General features: G+C 49.3%; 1 protein-coding gene and 1 non-coding gene across 4 annotated transcripts in view; both read right to left on the bottom strand.

The window, feature by feature from the left end:
• Positions 1 to 21064, bottom strand: part of TECPR2 (tectonin beta-propeller repeat containing 2) — a 97933-nt gene that overhangs the window by 38815 nt on the left and 38054 nt on the right. For all 3 annotated transcript variants that reach the window (XM_029236568.1, XM_029236569.1, XM_029236570.1), the window contains exons 7-15: positions 19146 to 19278; positions 15928 to 16233; positions 14037 to 14995; positions 11836 to 12019; positions 9565 to 9738; positions 6049 to 6229; positions 4712 to 4853; positions 1047 to 1287; positions 285 to 374 (exon numbers count right to left, since the gene is read on the bottom strand). In XM_029236568.1, the coding sequence (XP_029092401.1) occupies positions 285 to 374; positions 1047 to 1287; positions 4712 to 4853; positions 6049 to 6229; positions 9565 to 9738; positions 11836 to 12019; positions 14037 to 14995; positions 15928 to 16233; positions 19146 to 19278 (2410 nt within the window). The remainder of the gene's footprint in view (positions 1 to 284; positions 375 to 1046; positions 1288 to 4711; positions 4854 to 6048; positions 6230 to 9564; positions 9739 to 11835; positions 12020 to 14036; positions 14996 to 15927; positions 16234 to 19145; positions 19279 to 21064) is intronic.
• Positions 3635 to 3769, bottom strand: LOC114905336. Its single transcript, XR_003796176.1, has one exon. It is a non-coding gene; the product is annotated as a small nucleolar RNA SNORA70 (small nucleolar RNA).

Here is a 21064-nt window from a genome sequence, read left to right as displayed (position 1 = left end):
GTCAGCAGCTGCCGGCCTCAGAGGTCACACTGTACACTCCCCTCCTTCGGAAGGACAGCTCGCCTCCAGACCCACTCAGATCACCACACCAGATCCTTCTCTCCTGGGCAGGCCTATCCAGCTTCGGGGGCCCTCAGCTCAGCCAACGAGGGCTGCTGGCCTGTGACACCACTGCATCCAGTCCCTGAGGGCCCCACGGCCATGCTCCCGCCCCAACTAGGCCACGTCAGACCACGGTTTTAACTGTTCAGCTGCCAACCTGTGCACTGCACTCCCCAACCAACCTTCCTTTGTGGGAGCAGTGGAAGCCAACACAAAGGCCCACTTTGTGGCAGAAGCTGTCCCCCGGGGAACAACATTATTCCAGTAAGTGCCTAGAAAGAATAATGGGAAGAGTATGTTAAAGAAAGAAGAAAGAAAAACCATACATACTTCAGAACTTTAGTTCTAGACCATTTGGTCTTCAAAACCCCTTACAGCTGGTTCTAGACTGTCCTCAAAGTAGGAGACCCAAGCCAGCACTGCAAAAGCCAGCCTGACAAGCAGAGCACCGTCCAGCCCAGGGTCGGGGGAGGCCACGCAGGGGGAGAAGAGCTGGAGAAAATTCACAAAGCAGGGTTCACTCACAGAAATGAAGCCCCAGTGGGTAAATGTGGATTTACACCTACGTTTACAGATCTGGCCAGAGCCTTGCATTTTCAACAGTGTGGTAATTTTTTCTACTAGGCTCTTTAGGAATGGGAGGATTTTTTCATCTAGCTGGAAATTATTAACATAAAAATGAGCTCCATGTGCTCTTATAGCCTAATCGGTTCCTAATGGAAGCTGATCGCACACCATCCAGACACTGGTATCCAAGTCGTAGGAATGACAGGCTAAAAGGAGGGAACTGACAGAAAGCAGAGGGAATGCCTCCATTCCATACACTTCATACCACTGGCACTAAATTATCTTTTCCACTTGAGATCATAAGGCTTTTCCTTAAATGCTGCCTCTAAAGAGGAGCTGCCTATGAAGCCGGCGTGGAAATGAAGTGATGCACCCACCGATGAGACTTCCTCTAGAGACGTGGATTCCACTCTTGCCCGAGGAGATCCAGACACCGCTGCGGTTGGCCCCTAGAAGGCTCGGCTGGCACTGGAGCTGCTGAGGCCACAACGCCATGCGCAGTTTATCCGCCACCTTCTCAACAGGCACCTGGGCCGCTGTGGCCACCGAGTGTGTGGCATGGATTATGGTCTGGAACAAGCTGCACTGGTCAAACACCACATAGTCTGTGATGCTCGCCTGGAGGGGAGACGGGCAGACACCCTGTCTCAGCGCAGCTACAAGCACCTTCTGCATGCTCGCTGCCTGAGAGGTAAGGGCCCGACCCCACCCGTCAAACACCCAGATACCCACGTGCACGTTTGTGTGAGGACTGGAGAGGAGTGTGGCAGGACGCCCCCCACTGCTGACTGTGATTACTTCTGAGGGGTGGGCTCAGAGGGATGTAAGAAAATGTTCACCTTTTATTTTGTACACTTTTCTATTACATGGACCTGTTACAAAGAGCATGTATTACTTTTATGATTATCACCCCCTCGCACCCTATAAGTCTTTTATTCTAATCAGTGAGAAAGGATTATTTTGTTTTTAAAATTTAGGAATTTCTAATGGACAAGTGTACAATACTTAAGATCATAATACGGGCTTAAAAAGAAGCAATTCATGCCCTAACTGCGCCTGTTGCTAATCAGGCCAGAAGGACACACAGACAGGACCTGTGCTGGACGTGCAGAGTGCACCTGAGCTCAGATTCGAGACACGCTTCTCTCACATTCCTGCAAGAGATCTTTCTCCAGGGTGCTGCCCTCTAAGGAAGCCTCTCCCTTGCCGGCCAGCTCCGGCTGTTAGAAAGCTCTCTGACTCTGCGGGACCTTCCACGTACTTCTGCCCTGCCGGGTTGGGTTACAGAGAACGTCACCGCCCTACGCCTAGGACAGCCCCATGCAGGCCACACTCCCAGGTCACGCACAGCGAAGTGCTGAGTGAAAGTGACACCACCTAGGATAGGGAACTTAACATATAATAAACAAAACACACAGAAAGGACACTATCATAAAACCCAGCACTGTAGTGCATGTGCGATGCGGCCCTTCTTTTCTGTGAAAGGGCTCGCACTGACTGTGAGCTTCTGCCTGCACTGAGGCTTAAGCAAACGGGGTCAGCACGTCAACCCCAAGGCCCTGCTGCGGAGCCCGCGGCCCTGCTTCTCTTGAAGAGCAGAGCACGTGCCAGCCCGGCTAGGCGGACTCCATCAGAGCCCACAGGACGCTGGGCAGGTACCTGGGGACCAGTGCCACGCTGCCGCGTGATGGCCCAGGAGCTCTGCCCTTCCTCGGGGTGTATGACGCCAGGCCACACAGAAAGTCTGTGACAGGCTCAGTCCCAGCACCCAGCATTGGCAGATAAGCAGGATGCAAATTAACAAAAAAGAAGAAAGGTTTAACAGCCAAACATAATGCTGGCTCTAGCACTACAGAGAAATCAATCTTATAATAAATAAAATAACTCTGTTTCCAAACACCTCAGAGATGATTCTGTCAAATTTCTCTGAAGACAATGTTCTGAATATTATGATAAAATGATAACTAGTTTTCTTTAGGTTACTTAAAGACAGAATTTAGTACATACGCTACACTTGAGTGTGTGTGTGTGTGTGTAAAAAACCATATAATATGGTTACAAATGCAGGGAGGATACTTTTGAATCAACTGTATAACTTTTCAAATAGTACCTGGCATATTATATTAGAGACTGTGTATATACACACATACTCGTCAAAGAGCAAACACAACTTACTTTTCCACGTCCTCATGTGAAAGACCTGAGAGCGGCCACTGGAAGACCTGCCCTCGATGAGGCAAGTCTAAGGCGACAATAACACCTGAACCAATCAATGGAGACAGAACACTCAAGAGCTGCTGTGTACCCCACAGCCGCCAATGCCAGCACAGCCTTCCCTGCCACGCTGGGGAACCACGGGCGCTACGTTTACAGTGAATGGTACCAAAAGGGCAAAAGTTAGCTTGATTATACCTTACTACTTCTTTCTTTTTTTTAAAAAAATTTCTTTTTGTTAATTTTATTTATTTATTTTCGGCTGCATTGGGTCTTCGTTGATGCACGCGGGCTTTCTCTAGTTGCGGCGAGCAGGGCTACCCTTTTTTTTTTAACAAGAAAGTAGGGTTTATTGGTGGGCATGGGTAGGGAGGGGGCAGTGCCAAGCCTCTCACGAGTGCAGGGCCCGCCATTTGTCCAGGGGGCCACGATTAGGGATGTACTTGACCCTACAGCCATATGGGATGAGCCACTTTTCTGCCACCATGTTTTCAAATTAGTCTGCATTAAACTTAGTAAATCCCCACTTCTTGGAGATGTGGATCTTCTGGCGGCCAGGGAACTTGCACTTGGCCCTGTGGAGGGCCTCAATCACATGCTCCTTGTTCTGCAGCTTGGTGCGGATGGACATTATGACCTGGCCAATGTGGACCCTGGCCACTGTGCCCTGGGGCTTTCCAAAGGCACCATGCATACCTGTCTGGAGCCTGGATTGGGGACAGCACGCCAGTCATGAATGTCCACTGGAAAGGGCTGTCTCCAGGGTCCCTTAGGGCAGCCCACACAGGCAACAGGCCGCACACACTACCGAGGAGGCTGCCGTTTGCAGCCACTGCGCACCGGGCCCCCATGGGGAAAAGAGTACAGTCGGCTTAACTGGCTGCAAAGGGCTACTCTTGGTTGCGGTGTGCGGGCTTCTCACTGCAGTGGCTTCTCTTGTTGTGGAACACGGGCTCTAGGTGTGCAGGCTTCAGTAGTTGTGGGTCGCAAGCTCTAGAGTGCAGGCTCAGTAGTTGTGGCGCATGGGCTTAGTTGTTCGGCGGCATGTGGGATCTTCCTGGACCAGGGCTCGAACCCATGTCCCCTGTATTGGCAGGTGGATTCTTAACCACTGTGCCACCAGGGAAGCCCCTACCTTACTATTTCTCAAAGTGTTTACTTTTCTGGGGGCATGTAGGAAAATTCCCCTTTCTTCGTTGAAATACCATTTACTTACGAGGCCTTTTGTACAAGCAGAGATAGTGGATTTTAATTGTGGGTTGGGTTTTTCACATCTATTGTCTAATCTCTCTTCTTCTTAGTACATTCCTCCAGAATTAATCATTATTATTATCTAGGTCTTCAAATGGCTATCAATGGATTTATTTGGCATATAATGACAAATTTCTAAATAACACCAAAATTAAAAAATAAATAAACAAAGCCTACATGTTTAAGCAAAAAGAGCTTCACAAGTTACGTCCTGTGATGAAATCCCTGATAATTCTTTTTTTTTTACATTGAAGTATAGTTGATTTACAATGCTGTGTTAGTTACTGCTGTACAGCAAAGTGATTCAGGTATACATATGTATACATTCTTTCTCTTTTAATATTCTTTTCCATTATGGTTCATCATAGGATATTAAATACAGGAGAGCCTTGTTGTGCTGATATTTCTAGTGTGCTCAAATACAGCAAAGTCTAACTCATCCAATAGTAAAAGCGAACACCGTTTATTTACTCCAAGCCCCCAATCTCCAGGGAAAAGAGAGGGGCTGTAAGAGGGAGAGCAGAGCCCCCGACTCAGGGAGGCACCCAGGCACGTGGCCCGAAAGCGCAACACCTACTTGCCACCAGTGGTCGTCGTCCCCTTGGGGCTTCTTGGAAACGACGCCAGTTCTGAACCACAGGTGTCCTCGGATGTCCAGGGCCCACAGGGTCTGTTGGTCCCCGAGAGTGATACAGACAGGTTCCAAAGCCTGCCTTTCACTGGAAACGAGGAAAAGAGCGTGGAGTCAGCACCCGCATTCATGGCCCCCAGCGCGTCTAGGATGCCGGCATCAAGCGTCCTGGGGGGCTCAGTGTGGGACAAGAGACAAGTTCCGAGGAAGGAAGCTTGAGTTTCGAGTTAAACGACTGTGCAATATATACTGTTCCGAAGCGAGGGGGTGTCTGAAGAATCCCTGAAGGCCCAGGACGGTAGGGGGAGCTCTTAAGGGAAACTAACCCAGGGAAGAAGAGAGCAGGCTCATGAGGGATTTCAGGCCCCGAGTGGCCCATCTCCCCACCCCTGCCTTCACCAATTAAGCGAACAGAAACTCCGCAGCGTGCCAGGCTGTGTTGGGCAGCTGCAGCCTGGCAGACGCTGCCCATTCTGCGGGCAACACCCTCCTCCCACCCAGCCGGTGACGTCCCCACCAGCTTCGAGGCTGAGCTGCGGGTCCACTCTGCACGGTGCCTGCCTGACCTCTGCAGGGGGAGCTGAGGCGTCCTCGGTGCTGCGCGTCCCTCTCCGGCTCGGGACCATCTACACTAACTGGCGTTGGTTGCCCCAGATGGGGAGCTCTTCGAGGGCTGGGCAAGGTCATGTTCACTCAGTGCTCACAACAGGTGCTCACTCAAATTTACTGGGTTGCTCAATTCAAACCGAGAATATCCTAATCTAATTTTTCTAAAGACTACTGATAATTTCACACCAGCAAAATGATCTGACAGTAACTCTTTAATTAAAATTTTGACTGGTAGAAAGTAACCAAATAAATTGCAATTCAGAGATTAACTTCAACTGACTAGGAGGATAATAAAGAAAAATATTTGGCCTTAAGTCATCTGAGACTCTAAACAGAAACTATCTGACACTGGGCAGTTCTCTAGAAAGACCATCACGAGAGACTCGGGACCGTGTGGGGCTTGAGCTTACACGTGAGGGCAGTAACATTTTTAAAACTGAGCTCTGACCCAATGTCCAGTCTGCCAGTCAGAAGGAGGCACAGAGTGTCTTCAAGGTCAGGCTGCTGAAATTGGCTCTGGCAATCCCAGAGAACACCACGACCGTGGAAACCTTCAGGGAACCAGCTCTGCCCAGGAGAGGCTCACATGGGTCCCTTAAGAAGAGTCAAGTTGACAAAGAACAGACAGTGGGACAGACAGGACGCTGAAAATGTGTCTGCTCCTCCCCCGATACCTGACGATGTCACATTTCCAGCGCTCCCCTTCGGGACAGAAGCTGCTTACACCCTCCCGGTACAGGAGGACCCTCTGCTCCGTCAGCGCCCACACCACGCTGTTTCGGGCTGCGACCTGGGACAGTGGGTATGGACAGTCAACCTTTACGGCTCTGGCACAGGGGCGATCCACGCTGAGACCTGCCGGGGAGAAGGACAGGAAGCCCCCAAAGACACACAATCAGGACTTCACACCTCATTTTCATTCTGTTTGCTTATTTTTTGGTATTTTGCTATATCCTTTCATAATAAGTACTTTCTCTTTTCAAGGTCTAGTCAACATAAAATAGTTAGATTGTGCTTAAATATAATATCCATCTGAACTGTTTTCAGATGCTCTTTGAAAACTGGAGGAATAACAATTCCGAATACTCTGGTGTCCCAAAGTAGCTAAAAATGTTCCGAAAGAACGTGAAAGCCCAGTGCAGGAGAGCAGCCAGCTCCGGAGCCAGGAGGGCCCAGGCCGAGAGGAGCCAGTACCAAGGGACGTCTTCTGTGGCCACGCCCCTCGGAGCCTCAGCTGCCACTGGACCCACAGGGATCTGAGGGCTCCAGGCACCCTCTGCAGAGCACCTCCAACAGGGTGGTTCCCCTCCGCCTGCTTTGTACGTGGTACGCGGTGTTTCCACTACTAAAATGAAAACCCCGAAATTCCTAGATGGAAGGTGAGGGCCAGAGCTCAGGGTCCCCGACTCCCCATCCAAGGCTCTTCCCCCGCCTCTTTGCAATCTGTCTAATGAGCTTCAAGGCCACTCGTAAGGGAGCTGGCACAACAGCTGTTACCTAAAGCCCCGTATTATTCCACAGCCTCAGCCTGCAGTCAGGGCTCGGGAACTCAGCACGCTCCCTGCCCGATCACAACAGCACCCTACGGTATCACAGCCCTTGGGCTGCATTTCCTCAAACTCGGCTAGGTAGGAATCACCTCCTGGACTTCTTACACTGCAAACCTTCAGGACAACCCTGGAGACTCTAAGCCAGTAGCTCTGGGTGGTTTGAGCTTGTCTGCAACCACTGCCCAGGTGACTCCTAAGGCCCTCCTCACCCCCAGGCCAGAAGCACCCTGTTTCCCCAGCAGGAACGAAACTCAGATGCCACTGGAAGTTGGACATGCGTATGCTTTTCCAGCTATTTTTCACTTTCAAGGGAGACATAGGAACCAGGCTGGAGAGACCAGGGCTGGCATGTGGCCCAGAGCTGGCCAGGCTGCCCTCTGGGCTCAAGCAGGAGCTGCTAGGATGCCGGCTCTCCCACATCTGAGAGCGAGCCAGATGTTCAAGGGCTTTCAATCTCAGAGAATCTAATATCTGCAAACGCAGCAACTGACAAAGGATTCATCTCCAAAATCTACAAGCAGCCCATGCAGCTCAATACCAAAAAAACAAACCACCCAATCCAAAAATGGGCAGAAGACCTAAACAGACATTTCTCCAAAGATATACAGACTGCCAACAAACACATGAAAGGATGCTCAACATCACTAATCATTAGAGAAATGCAAATCAAAACTACAATGAGGTATCACCTCACACCAGTCAGAATGGCCATCATCAAAACATCTACAAACAGTAAATGCTGGAGAGGGTGTGGAGAAAAGGGAACCCTCCTGCAGTATTGGTGGGAATGTAAATTGATACAGCCACTATGGAGAACAGTATGGAGGTTCCTCAAAAAACTAAAAATGGAACTACCATACGACCCAGCAATCCCACTACTGGGCATATACCCTGAGAAAACCATAATTCAAAAAGAATCATGTACCAAAATGTTCACTGCAGCTCTATTTACAATAGCCAGGACATGGAAGCAACCTAAGTGTCCATCATCGGATGAATGGATAAAGAAGATGTGGCACATATATACAATGGAATATTACTCAGCCTTAAAAAGAAACTAAACTGAGTTATTTGTAGTGAGGAGGATGGACCTAGGGATTGTCATACAGAGTGAAGTCAGGAGGAGAAAAACAAATACCATATGCTAACACATATATATGTAATCTAAAAAAAAAACCAAAAGGTTCTGAAGAATCTAGGGGCAAGACAGGAATAGAGACGCAGACATAGAGAATGGACCTGAGGATGTGGGGAGGGGGAAGCGTAAGCTGGGACAAAGTGAGAGTGGCATGGACATATATACACAACCAAATGTAATACAGATAGCTAGTGGGAAGCAGCCGCATAGCACAGGGAGATCAGCTCAGTGCTTGGTGACCACCTATAGGGGTGGGATAGGGAGGGTGGGAGGGAGACACAAGGGGGAGGAGATATGGGGACGTATGTATATGTATAGCTGAGTCACTTTGTTATAAAGCAGAAATTAACACACCATTGTAAAGCAATTATACTCTAATAAAAGATGTTAAAAAAAAAATCTCAGAGAATCATCCCTGGCTGACAGTTCATAACAGAGATTAAAACCTTCTCTTGGGGGGCTTCCCTGGTGGTGCAGTGGTTAAGAATCCACCTGCCAACACAGGGGACACGGGTTCGAGCCCTGGTTCAGGAAGATCCCACATGCCACAGAGCAACTAAGCCCGTGCGCTGCAACTACTGAGCCTGCGCTCTAGAGCCCATGAGCCACAACTACTGAAGCCTGCATGCCTAGAGCCTGTACTCTGCAACGATGAGAAGCCCTCACATCCCAACCAAGAGTAGACCCCACTCGCCACAACTAGAGAAAACCTGCGCACAGCAATGAAGACCCAATGCAGCCAATAAATAAATAAAATAAATCTATTTTAAAAAAAACAAACCTTTTCTTGGAATCAGCAATATTAAATGGTTAAAAGATTGATATTTACATAAATCTATTATGGCCTCTTGACATCCGAAAAAGAGCTCCTGCCCCATAATCGTTTCCAGATACTGGTGAATCACATTGCTTTTGGAAACCCATATCTCATTTTGCTGACAGTACGTAAACACTGGCTCTCATTACAGTTTATTTTTAAAAAACAAGTCCCACTGTGTCTCTTCCAGCTGCTAAAGGTCCCCCCTCTCAGGGCAGTTTCCTAGGATGAGATAAACTCCTATTTAGAGCAAATTATTTCTCATTGTTTTTTCCTGACCCATGTGTAAATAAGCGTATAGAAGCAGGGCTTTGACCTGGCTGAAAAAAATCCAGCCATAAGTTAAAGGGAAAAATGATTCTAATGCCATTTCTCTGTTATTCTTTCCTCTTCAGATCTGATATTGCAGGATAAGGGATACGCAATGGTGAGCTGTACGGAGAATAAGATTCTGTTTCTGTGCCTCGCTAAATAATTCTATTAATTCCTGCCCTAAATTTGTCCTGGGTTGAATGTGAGTCAGTAGCAGAAAACTGCTAATAGATTCCAACAGCAAATACTCTCTTTCCAGAAGTGTTTTCATTTAAATTGACTTCTAGCTTCTTGGTCACTGTCTCTAAGCACGTGGCTACCAAAGCGCAATCACACCAGATCCCACGGGTGCTGGGGCGCCGGCTGCAGCTACCTGTCTGTAGGTACAGGTCCCCATTTGTCCTGATGATCCAGGCCGTGTCATCGCTCAGGGCCACAAACACCGCCTGGGGCAGAGCTTCGTACCAGTGACGCTTCCCCTTGATGGTCACTTTTCCACAAGCAAAGGCTCGGTTAGATTTCTGTTCAATCTTCCAGAGAAGGGCTCCTGTGGAAATAAAAATTATATTCACTGTCCAATAACTACTGAGAATTTTCACCCCCAAAAGTCCATTCTGGGTGCTGTGGGGAAGAGAGATTTCTACAGCACCCCCCCTTTTGCTTCTACCCCGAATGGGGAAAGAGCCTGCGGCGCCAAGGTCTGAACCCCTGCCACCACCCCCCACCGTGTGGCTTGGGGCTCATGTCTCCAAGCCTCATTTCCTCATCTGTGAAATGGGATCGTCTGCCCCATACAGGCTGCTAGGAAGGCTGTAGGTGAGGCTGTATCAAGGACACAGCACACAGAGCTGGCGCATCAGAGGCACTCATCACACAGCAGAGAGGCACCACCAGCACTGCTAGGTGTGCCAGGTGAGGGCCCTAAACGACCTTCGGGAGGCACAGTTAGTGTCCTGAGAAGTCTGAAAGTCCTACAGGGATTCAAAGGGAGTGGGTCAATTCTGGACCAGCCAAATGGATAAGGTGCAGATGGAAAGGAAGCACTTGAGCTGGGCTGTCCCTTTTTTCACTTAGAAAGGGACTGTGATACATAGAAGAAGGGGAGGGAAGGAGAAGGGCAGACAGGAAGGTGGTCTATGGAGATGCAGGTGGCGTCTAAGAAACCATCAGAGTCACCAAGAGCACAGAGGGCTGGACTAGAGGGTCTGGCACGAGGTGCCAAGGGAGGTGTGGGAAGCGAGGCGGTGGCCAAGCCCGCGGCCCCCGGGGTGCCCACGCTGGACGGGGCCCTGCCGGACCTCTCAGCCACAGCACCAACCCTGGTGGAGACAGAGCTCCTGCTAGAGTAGCGCGAGACTGAATCGTTTGGAAACACACAGTAATTCATATAATCAGGAAAAAACCAAAGTTTATAAATGGCTGGGGAGATGGACCCAAAGGTAAATGAGAGGAAAAGAATTAAAACCCATAATTATATAAAGCCAGCTAATGGGACAGGCTATTATCTTAGTCTCTAAGGAAAAATATTTTTCAAAGAGATAAAGAGATAGAACAAAACAACCCTGAACAAACTGGTATTTTACGTAGTGACAAAGACCAGGAGAGTTAGAGGAAATCCATCTCAAAGCACAGAGGGCGAGGGGAGGTCACAGGCTCAGTGTTGTCTGCCTTGCATTCCAACGTCCTAACAGTAAACCAGCTACGATACACATACACACTTCTGTTCCACTCGCCATCCCCCAAATAGGTAAAGTGGCCAACATTGTGACAAACAAGCAAATTATTCTGTATAGATGAGGGGGCAGAACCTCATCCAGGAAGCGTCTGCTCCAGCTCATGAAAATGGCCTGATCATGGCATGAAGGAAGGAAGGCATTTTCTTTTCGCAGTCAGGGAGTAGATTATTCACCCAAAGCATATATATAGCTCATTACAGAGTAATTTCTAAGAAAGAAACCAAACGATCCAAACTTATCCAACACAACCGCGGGCCCATCTTCATGAGTTCAGCTGCTTTAAAGCAACACTAAGGGACTTCCCTGGTGGCGCAGTGGTTCAGAATCTGCCTGCCAGTGCAGGGGACAGGGGTTTGAGCCCTGGCCCGGGAAGATCCCACATGCCGCGGGGCAACTAAGCCTGTGCGCCACAACTACTAAGCCTGTGCTCTAGAGCGCACAAGCCACAACTACTGAGCCCACGTGCCACAACTACTGAGGCCCGCGCACCTAGAGCCTGTGCTCCCCAACAAGAGAAGCCATTGCAAGAAGCCCGCGCACTGCAACGAAGACCCGACATAGCCAAAAATAAATAAATAAATAAGTTTTAAAACAACAACACTAAGAAATAGAAACAGATTTATTGTTATAAGGCATTTGGATGTTAATATTTCTAAAAAAACCCTCAAAAATGGAAGCTATTTGTCTAACTTACAAAACATGTTCATGTGTTACCACTGCAATTAATAAAAAACCAAAAACTGAACTGCAATTACAGTATTTTCAGTTGATGTCAAATGCAGCAATCCGCGTTCTTTGGAGAAAACCCCTCAAACCTGCGGGGAAAAGGCAAGTCTGCTAAATGGACTGGTTCCTGTGTGCTCGGGCCTCTACACCTGGGGCAAGAAGCAGGGAGCTGGGAGGCGAACCTGAGGGCGAGACTGCCACCTGCTGGACGGCATCTTCAAACTTCTGCCAGCGCAGCCCAGCGCCCGGCAACGCGCTGCAGAACAGGCCGCCTTTGTAGTCCAGGCACCAAATGTACTTCTCGGAGACCGCCAAGCTGAGAATGCCGTAGCCCGGCCCGGAGTAACCCATCCAGCTTTCTGCAAACTAACAAGGACAGAGCCTGCTGAGTTCTGCGGCAGAGGACACAGCTGCATGTGTCGTTCTGTCGTCAATAAGAAAAGCGTGCAATCACTTAAGTCGGCCCTCTATCTCTCGACCAGCTCTAACAGAAACGTTGTGAAGTGAGAGCGGCTGTCCCCTACAAAGACCCCATAACGTTCCTGGAAAACAGTCTGTCACAGATACTACAACCTCTTCCCTCACCTAGAGCTTACATTCAAAGGATCTGGTTTTATTTTACAGGGATACCTCACTTCCCACTTGTATGCAAATTGATTTTTTGTACAGCTAATCATTAGAGATGTGTTAGGAGAAATGGCACTACCACTATCTTTGTTTCTTTCACCATATTGTTTTAAGTGCTGATCCAATCATCGGATACGTGGCACATCATGTGGTTGATGGAAATCTGGCCAAGACACTGCCTGACTGAATCTTGTAGACTAAGGTTTAGATGTTAGGGTTCTTTTAAAAATCAAAGCTAAATAAAGTGTGTACTTTAACAGCTTTCCAAAACTGCAAAAGAAACCCATGTATTTGCACAATCACCCACACATGGACGTTCACTGCTTCACAGAGTATGGCACCCAATCCCTCTCGATCTGGCCCTGGCTCACCAGGACACGCCTTACCCACCCCCCAACGCAACAAAATGTGGCTTTCCAGCTCTCTGGAGGGGGACAAGGGGGGGAGCGGTGAAGGCTGGGGGAGGTCCTCAAAGTACCAGGTGCCCTCTCACCTAGGACTTTTCTAAAGTTCTGGTCTAGAATGCCAACTGCCCATGCCGTCGGCTCAGCTGCTTGGCTCCTGCCATGGTTGGTGGGCGCCGCGCCCCTCCTGCACTTTGCTCATCACCATGGCCCGAGTTCCACTCAACTGGGAGGATCTGCACACGTGTCCAGGACTCTTGAGATCCACGACTGCCTGTCACGGGCACTGCAGCGTCCCCAGCGCCCGACGCAGAGTCTGGCAGCCAAAGGCACTCACGAAAGGGTGAATGCGCGGAAGACTGAGTGAAAGGGCATTCTGTCTTAAAACAAATAAGCAGGACGTTTCACTTTCGAGGTAGGACAGACAGCACAGAGGTTCGAGAGAGAGGGCCCTGGCCCCACTTGCCATGCGACCTGGTGAAAGCCATTTATCTGTCTGAGTCTCCACTTCCTCCTGTGAAACAGGAGCACCTAGTTTGTGGGTTTTGTTCTTCGAGAAGTATATGAGTTAAACTTGTAAAGTGCTTAGCATGGCACCTGGCACATGGTGAGAGCCGCCCCAATGTCACACGTCATTAGGACGCAGAGAATCCAGAGGCACATCTGGGGAAAGCACACGTGGCTGTAAGTTCACACGCACAATCCACACCTCACATCCACTTAGCAGAAAGGGTTACAATACACAGTTAGTTTTGAAACCAAATACATCTAAATAATAATTACTTGCTAAGGAAAACAAGCACTTTTTAAAAGCCACTTTTTTATATAAAATGACCAAGAACAGCTAATAATCGTCTTTTAATTGCACAGGCTAGGTAGAACCCGACCCAGGAAACTGGACACTCGAAACCTGGTTTCTGTACAGCCTGCAGGGGAGCCCTGGCGCCGCTGTTTGGAGGTCAGGGAGACACGGCTCCTCGAGACGCTTGTCTGAGGGGCAGCGCCTTCCCCTCCACAAGTGGACGGGCCTCTCGCCGCTGGTTTCTGGGAGTGGCCCCCAAGCCAATCCAGCCGTCCTCTGGGATGACTAGCACTAGCTGCCCGTGCTGAGCCGGCCCCGCCGGAATCAACAAGGAGAGGCTGCTTTTGTTGGTAAAGTGGGTAACTGAGCAGGGGTGACACGTCAGCAGGAGTCCAAGCCATTCTAGATCCCTGCGCTGGAAATCCCCCAAAGGCAGACTTCCAAACACCTCTGGCATACAGGTTTTACAGTAGGAATATAATTTCTTTGCATAAACAGAAAAATATAATCAGTTCGCCAATGACGTCCCTTAAGAAAGGAGCGCACATACCTCCTCTGACTTCAGCAGCCCGGGCTCGTCTGTGCCCGGCGGGTGCAGGTCCTGCAGGGAGCGGCTCCCTGCCAGCTCTGTCACGCTCGTCTCCGAGGATGAAGAGGGCAGCCCGTGGGCATAGATGTCCTCCTCGTCACTGGACGTCAATGCCTGGTCCCGTGAGGGCTGCTCACGGGCGCTGGCCACCGAGGCAGAGACCCGGCGAGGCCGTCGTCCTCCTGCGATCCCCAAGTCACATTCGGAAGCAGCCATCGCTTTCTGGCCTGTGTCGTCGTCAGCAGCAGCGTGCCGGGGACTCGAGCCGAGGTGGCCTGGGGCCCCCAGGTGCTCTTCACTGGGCTCCTCAGCGCTGGTCCCGGGAAGCCACCGCTCAGCACTGGGAGTCCAGCTGAGGCTGGAAGGCACCGGGGGGGAGCCCTGGAGGGGGGCCTCCAGAAAAGTGCTCTGGGCTTCAGCAGGCTCCATGCCCCCCACCTCCCGGGCCTCCGCTGAGCTGCCCCGCTCTCGGCAGGGTGACTGTGTGCTCCTTGGCCCACCGCTCACGGGACAGGGCTCCTCTTCGAGCTCCGCGATGCCATCGCTCCCTTCCGCGTCCTCCCTCAGATGCCAGGGTGAACTCAACACCCCGCTAGGCGGCTGCGTCTCGCCTGCACCGTCACATAGTGGGATTTCGGTTCTTCCATCACCTTCTTCATTCAGGGAGTCAGGGGCGGGGAAGGGCACCTCCAAGACACTAAACGTTTCGGGGTCGCTATATTCTGGCAGGACACTGTTGGCCTCACCACTGAGACTGCACTCCTGGTCAGGAGACCCTGTGCTGGACTGATCCACGATGCTGCCCAAACTCGAGGTCGTGGACAGCAGGTCTGTGTTCAAGGACTGGGGGCTATCACCAGGACACTCCCAGCAGGGAGTCGATTCAAGGGAACTGGGGCAGGTAGTCCCGCTTCCACCTTCTGTTTAAAAGAAGAACGTTTAAGATTAGGTATGAATCTAGTAAAACACTAACTAAAAAACAAAATTTTGGCTTAACATAAAAGCATTTTAAATGAAGGATATCTAAATGGTGAAGAATAAATCTCTTAAGTACACATTACCCCAATGCAGGGATGTTTCAAATGGAGGCAAATACTGTACACACTGATGGGCTCCGAGGCCTCCTTCAAGAAACGTTAACTAAGAAAAACAAAGGAACAAATGGATCACAGACCAATTTCTTTTAATTATTAAAATGCTAAGGGATCTGATAACATTTTCCTTCAATATCGCAGTGATCTTTAGCTAGAGAGGCTCAACAGGCACCAAGAAGTAAAAAATTTTTTAAAACTCAGTGTTAAATCCCATATCTGGGAATTCCCTGGCGGTCCAGTGCTTAGGACTTGGTGCTTCCACTGCTAAAGGCCCAGGTTCAATCCCTGGTTGGGGAACTACGATCCTGCAAGCCATGCAGTGCAGCCTAAAAAAAAAAAAAAAAAAAAAAAAAAAAAGAAAAGAGAAAAAAAAGCCCATATCTGATGACATACCCTACATTAAACATAAATTGATCCATCTAAAGATTTCCATGACCTTCCTTACAGGTTTATAGAATCTCTGGTCTAATAAATGATGTACATGAATAAACTGAAATTTTTACTTAAATATTGAAAAGTATAACACCCAGACCTGTTAAGCAGGGTGGTATGTTACATTATAGTTTAATGCTTTATGTGTGTGTATAATGTATACGTATTTCACAGTAAAACTCCTTCGAGGAGGAAAGACATTCGCTTTCTGTGCTTTCCAGCGAACGGGCAGTGCTCACTCAGCAAGCAGCAGCCTTCCCAGAGAGTTTGGTAAAAGACCCCACGGGGGCGGAAGGAGGTCGTGTGTGCTCTGCCGTGGATGGTACCTGTCTTCTTCTTCCTCTTCTTCTTTTTCACTTTGAGAGGCTTCACAATGAGCTCTTGGTCGAAGTCCTCCGAGCTGATCACACTGAACCTCTTCGAGGTGAGCTGGCCGCTCCTGCCCAGCTCGGGAGCCGCCTGCGGCCCGGAGCTGCTGTCGGTGGAGTTGAGCGAGCTGCTCCTGCTTCTGGGCTCGCTGGCCACGGAAGAGCCTCTGAGCCTCATCTCAGAAGGCGTGGCCCCCGGCGGCTTCTCCGCACGCTGCCCATGGACTTGCTCTGGGCATCCTGACGGCTCCAGACCGTCGCGCACTGAGAAAGAAGAGTCAGTTTTATGGTTACTGGAGGGAAAGATGGAGTGCTCTTATTAAGGTTTGCCAGCCCTAAATACCAGCCTGCTAAATTCAGAGAAACCAGCGAAACTAAAAGAATTGTGCAACAGGTTCCAACACATGGTTTTTGTTCTCCAGGAAGTTCATGTATCAAAATCAGTAAAATAACTCACAGCAGCTGTCTTTTGTGAGTAACTCAAAGTAAGGGACTCTCATAAGGTAGAGCACTTCTCACTTCAACTCACAGAATAACATATAAAGGTGAGATGCCTATTAAAAAAGGGCTTAGGAAAAAAATCATAATAAAGAAGAAAAAAGGGCTTAGAGGGAATTCCCTGGTGGTGCAGTGGTTAGGACTCGGTGCTTTCACTGCTGGGGCCCCCGTGGTGCAGCCAAAAAACTACTCCTCCAGGGACCTTTGAAAAACACACATGTACCTATAATAAAAATTCTCAAAGTTCAAGGAGGGAAAGGTAATTTTTCACCAGCGCAAACTCAAAACAGAGGAGTTCATTAAAGGAGTCCACGTGCGAAGAGGAGAGAGAGCAGAGCAGGACTGGCAGTGGGCTGGTGGGCCTGGCGCTCTGTCCCCACCTCCATGGACACGTCCTCCTCTCAACACGACAGTAGGAGGTTCCAGCCACAGGACCCTCAACACAGGACTGGGGGCCCATTTTGATCCATCCAGCCATCCTTCTGTTACCGAGTACCTACCGCATGCCAGACGCGTTCTAGGCATGGAGACACGGCCCTTACCCAGACAGGTGGGCATTCCAGCCTCGACCGGGGGCCACAAGTGGGGACGAGCAGGGCAGGGAAGTGACTTGCAGAAGGTCACACAAGATTACACAGGCAGATCTTGGTCTGGAGCTGCACCGTCCAGTACAGTAGCCACCAGCCATGTAGCTATTTAAATTCAGATTCATAGACATGAAACAAAACTTAAAATCCAGTTCCTCAGTTGCACTCAGCACATTTCGAGTACTCGGCAGCCACGTGTGGGCAGTGTAGTTACAGAGCATCTTCACGCCTGTAGGAAGTCTACTGGCCTCGTGGCTCCTGGTCACTTCTCCCCTGTAAGTGGCACTGCCACTTGGTGACACTGTTAAGGCCCCCAGCTCACAGGCTCAAGAGCAGAGCTCACTCCCTTTCTATGAAAGTTACGACCCTGGAATGATGTTCACCCCAACTCGCCCTCTATGACTTAAGAGGTAATTTACTCTCTTCTTGCCATCTCTTGGGAGATTATAAATTCAGGACAGTGACAGCTAGTACTTCATTTTTGTCTTTTTGAGGCTAAATATCTGGCTAAAGTGAGGCTGTTTTTTATATTCTCCCAGCAGCCAAACCTTGTATTCTAACGTTTAAAAGACAAACGCTATAGCCATGTCCCAGGCAGGCTGCTCCCTCCCGTGCTGGAGGGAGGGAGCCCCACTTCCTGCCCAGGATCTCCACTGCCTCTCTTGAGGTCACTCAGACATTAGCTGACGCTGGTCAGAGTAGAAACACTAAGGATGGCCCTGTGGCCAAGAGACCCGAGGGAAGCAGTGGCGTGCCCACAGCCATGGCACAGGGCGGGCCCTCCTGACTAACCTGGCGAGGCAGGGGAAACAGCGGCTGAAGCGGAAATCTGGACGGTGACTTGGGGCTTGTCACGTACTACCCCAATCCTCAATTTTCTAATCTGTGAAAGGAGGACACCACTGACTAACATGCTAGGGTCTTCTTCAAACCATGTGCTGTGTTAGGGCCACAAGGTGAGTCACGAGAGCCTTGCAATCAAAAATCTATTCTTTCGTAAGGTAAGTGGGAAGGCAATGACTCTGAAGTCAAGGAGCAGCAGGAAAAGGGCCCCAGGAACGCAGTGAGGAGAGACTGACTCAACTAAGGCGACTGGAAGAAGTTATCAAAAGTGCGGCGATACCGACCGAGTCTTGAATGATAAGGGGGAGGGGTGCAGAGGGCAGCACCCGAGGAGGGCAGGCCTCGTCGGGGAGATCCAGGCAGCAGTGTCAGGACAGGGGCACAGCGAGCGAGGAAGGGCCAAGGCCGCTCCAGTCCCAGGGAGGAAGGCCGCCTGGTTAGGGAAAGGCGGGGGCAGGATGCCTGTGCAACTGCCCAGTGAACTTCAGAGGCCCCACGAGGCGCTGGCATCTGTGGGCACCGCCCTCACCTCGGGCATCGGGCCCTCCCGCACGGGGCTGTTCGGAGGACTGGATGAGATCGTGAATGTTAAGTGCTTAGCAGAGTCTGGAAGGTGGTGAGCACAACTCACTGATGACAAGGCGGGGAGGGGCAGTGGGGCAGGGGCCACACAGCTGTTGCTGCGACCACCAGGAACAAATACATAAAGCACCACGGTCGTGTGCATGCACGGCAACACAGAGTAAGGTTCTTTACTCATTAGAATTTGGGCTTAAACATGAATTACCAAAAAAAAGTCAAAAGCACAGAGAATAATCAATACTACAAGGAAGAACTATGTTAAAGGTAAAAAAACGTGTCCCAGGTGACAGACTGAAATGTTCTAAAATCTTATGCATCAATCCCACAGGCTGTCTCAGAGTGTCGGACGGAGATCAGTCAGGTGGGTGCCGAGTTCTCCTTCCTACTCACCCAACCTCCCTGACCTCCAGACCCGCAGAAGCAACTCCACCAAATGTGAGACCCTGGCTGATGTAAGCCTGAAAGCAGGTAACCTTCAAGAAAAGTATCACAAACCGTCTTTTCAGAATCAAAGGAAACCCTCTGAACACCTCGTTTCGAAAAAGCTACAATCATTTAACGAGCAAAAAAAGGGTACGTTTTATACATCACAAACTGTAATTACATACATTTTATAACAAATTTTGTAACAAATAAATTTTATAACATTTTACAAGAAATACAAACCTATTGATGCTAGTCCTTCAGGCCTGCTTGAAATTCTTATAATGTTCCTGTCTCCCTTTAAGAAAAATATTTCATTTTCTGTGCAGGAAACAGACACGATATCACCTGATCCTTCCAAACCAGCAATTGTGGCCTGTCCAAAAAAAAAAAAAAAAAAATCACAAAACCAGGCAATAGTAATAGTTCAAATCGTACAAGCATGTGTAGCAATCCAAATAAGTCAGACAACTGCTCTTCGTTGTCATGATTCTGAAACTCAGGGAAATTCAATCAAAGTCAGGTAATACCTGACGGATGTGTGACTGAGTCACAACCCCTGCCAGTAAATTTATGAGACTGAGCGAGCAGTCTCTCCCTGCCTCTCGGCCACCCTCTGAACCGGTCCCCGCCTTGCTCCCCGCTCTCTGATCGCCCTCTTCTGGCTTCAGGTGCATCAACTGGCCAGTCCAAACCCCAGCCCTGTTCCTCCACGACGTCACGCGCTCTGCTTGAATTCTTTTCCTGACCCTTGCTCACTGGGAGAGTTCCAACTTGATTCAGAGGCCGCCTCCTTGGGAAGCATCCCTGACAAGCTCACCCTCCTCAGCAATGCCCCGGACTCTTCAAAGCTCACAGCACTTTACACAAACCCCCACCTGGCACGTCTCTCCTGGGCTGGAATGTGTGCTGGCAGGTCTAGGTCCCCTACCGTGCGGAGTCCTGTGGGAGAGACTAATAGGCATTGCAACCCTTGGTTTTGAATGAATAAGTGAGGGAGGGAGGATTCCCCTAACGTCACCTGAAAGCAGACAGCAAACAAAACACAGGACATCCCTGACTTAAAAAAAAATTCTTGCTTCTCAGTCAACAGTGCAAATAAGAGACTAGCTCATTATAGAAGAGAAAATGAGTCTCAGTCCTTTGTAAATTCTTAATAATCCTGACAGTAGTTTGAAAGCTTTTAATCATGTTGCCATGTTCAGACTGTCTGCTCATGACCAGGTCCTCTGTCTCCACTTCTCCATCTATAAGATGAAGTTAATTATACCTACTGGGGAAAGCCCTGGGTAAGTGCTCAAAAGAGAGGACCTGATGTACAATTACACATCTTGACCCCGCCAATTAACAAGTGCACATTAAGTTCAAATAGTACCCAGAAAAAGAAGAAAAGTTGTGTTCTCTACACCTGAGGAAGAATACAAAAATGTCTTTCAAAACGTTCCTTAAGAAAAGAAACAAACTCAGGGCTAAAAGGCATCTTGGTGATTCCCTAACCCAACTCACCAGTCCCCTCCCCATGTTCCAGGTAGGGAAACCAAGCCAGGCAGACGAGAGACTCCTGGTTATAGGTGGAACCAGACCAGAATCTCCCAGGAAGAAGAAAAAGGTCAGTTTTTCTTTCTACTAAACCAGTAGTACCAGGCATGGCTGATAACAATCATTAAGAAGCCTTGTAGACGAATTTCATTTTCTGTTCACACAACTAAGAAAACCCTTTGATTTCTACAGTGAAGTGCTGCTTATAAAGAAAAGGGCGTCTGTTAGAGGCCTGCTGACTTCAAGAAGGAAGAACGTGAGCAGGATGGGGGTGGGGTGTGGGGTGAGGAGATGACGTACAAAACAGCAAAAGCTCTGCTCTTAAGGATAAACTGAAACTACACAGCTTTGTTTTTTTTTAATTCCTAATTTCACCTCTGTTGGCAATTACCTCTCACCAGCCTGATTTAAACAGAAATTGTTTCCTACCATGATTTAATAACGCTGGAAAGTTGTCCAAATACATCAGTAAGTAAAGTGGGGAAAAACGGCAAAACAGTGTGGCTCCATTTGGGTAGGAGAAATAAGGGTAAAAGAACAGGGTGGCAAGAAAGCTAGAGAAACAGCCCCCTGCCCAACTCAGTGTTGCCCTGCGGAGGCCTTGGGGAATGAGTCCCTATCTT

Source organism: Monodon monoceros, unplaced genomic scaffold, assembly GCF_005190385.1.
Source record: "Monodon monoceros isolate NGI ecotype Baffin Bay Population unplaced genomic scaffold, NGI_Narwhal_1 Super_Scaffold_21, whole genome shotgun sequence".
Lineage (NCBI taxonomy): Eukaryota > Metazoa > Chordata > Mammalia > Artiodactyla > Monodontidae > Monodon > Monodon monoceros.
This window is presented reverse-complemented; position numbering and strand designations above follow the sequence as displayed.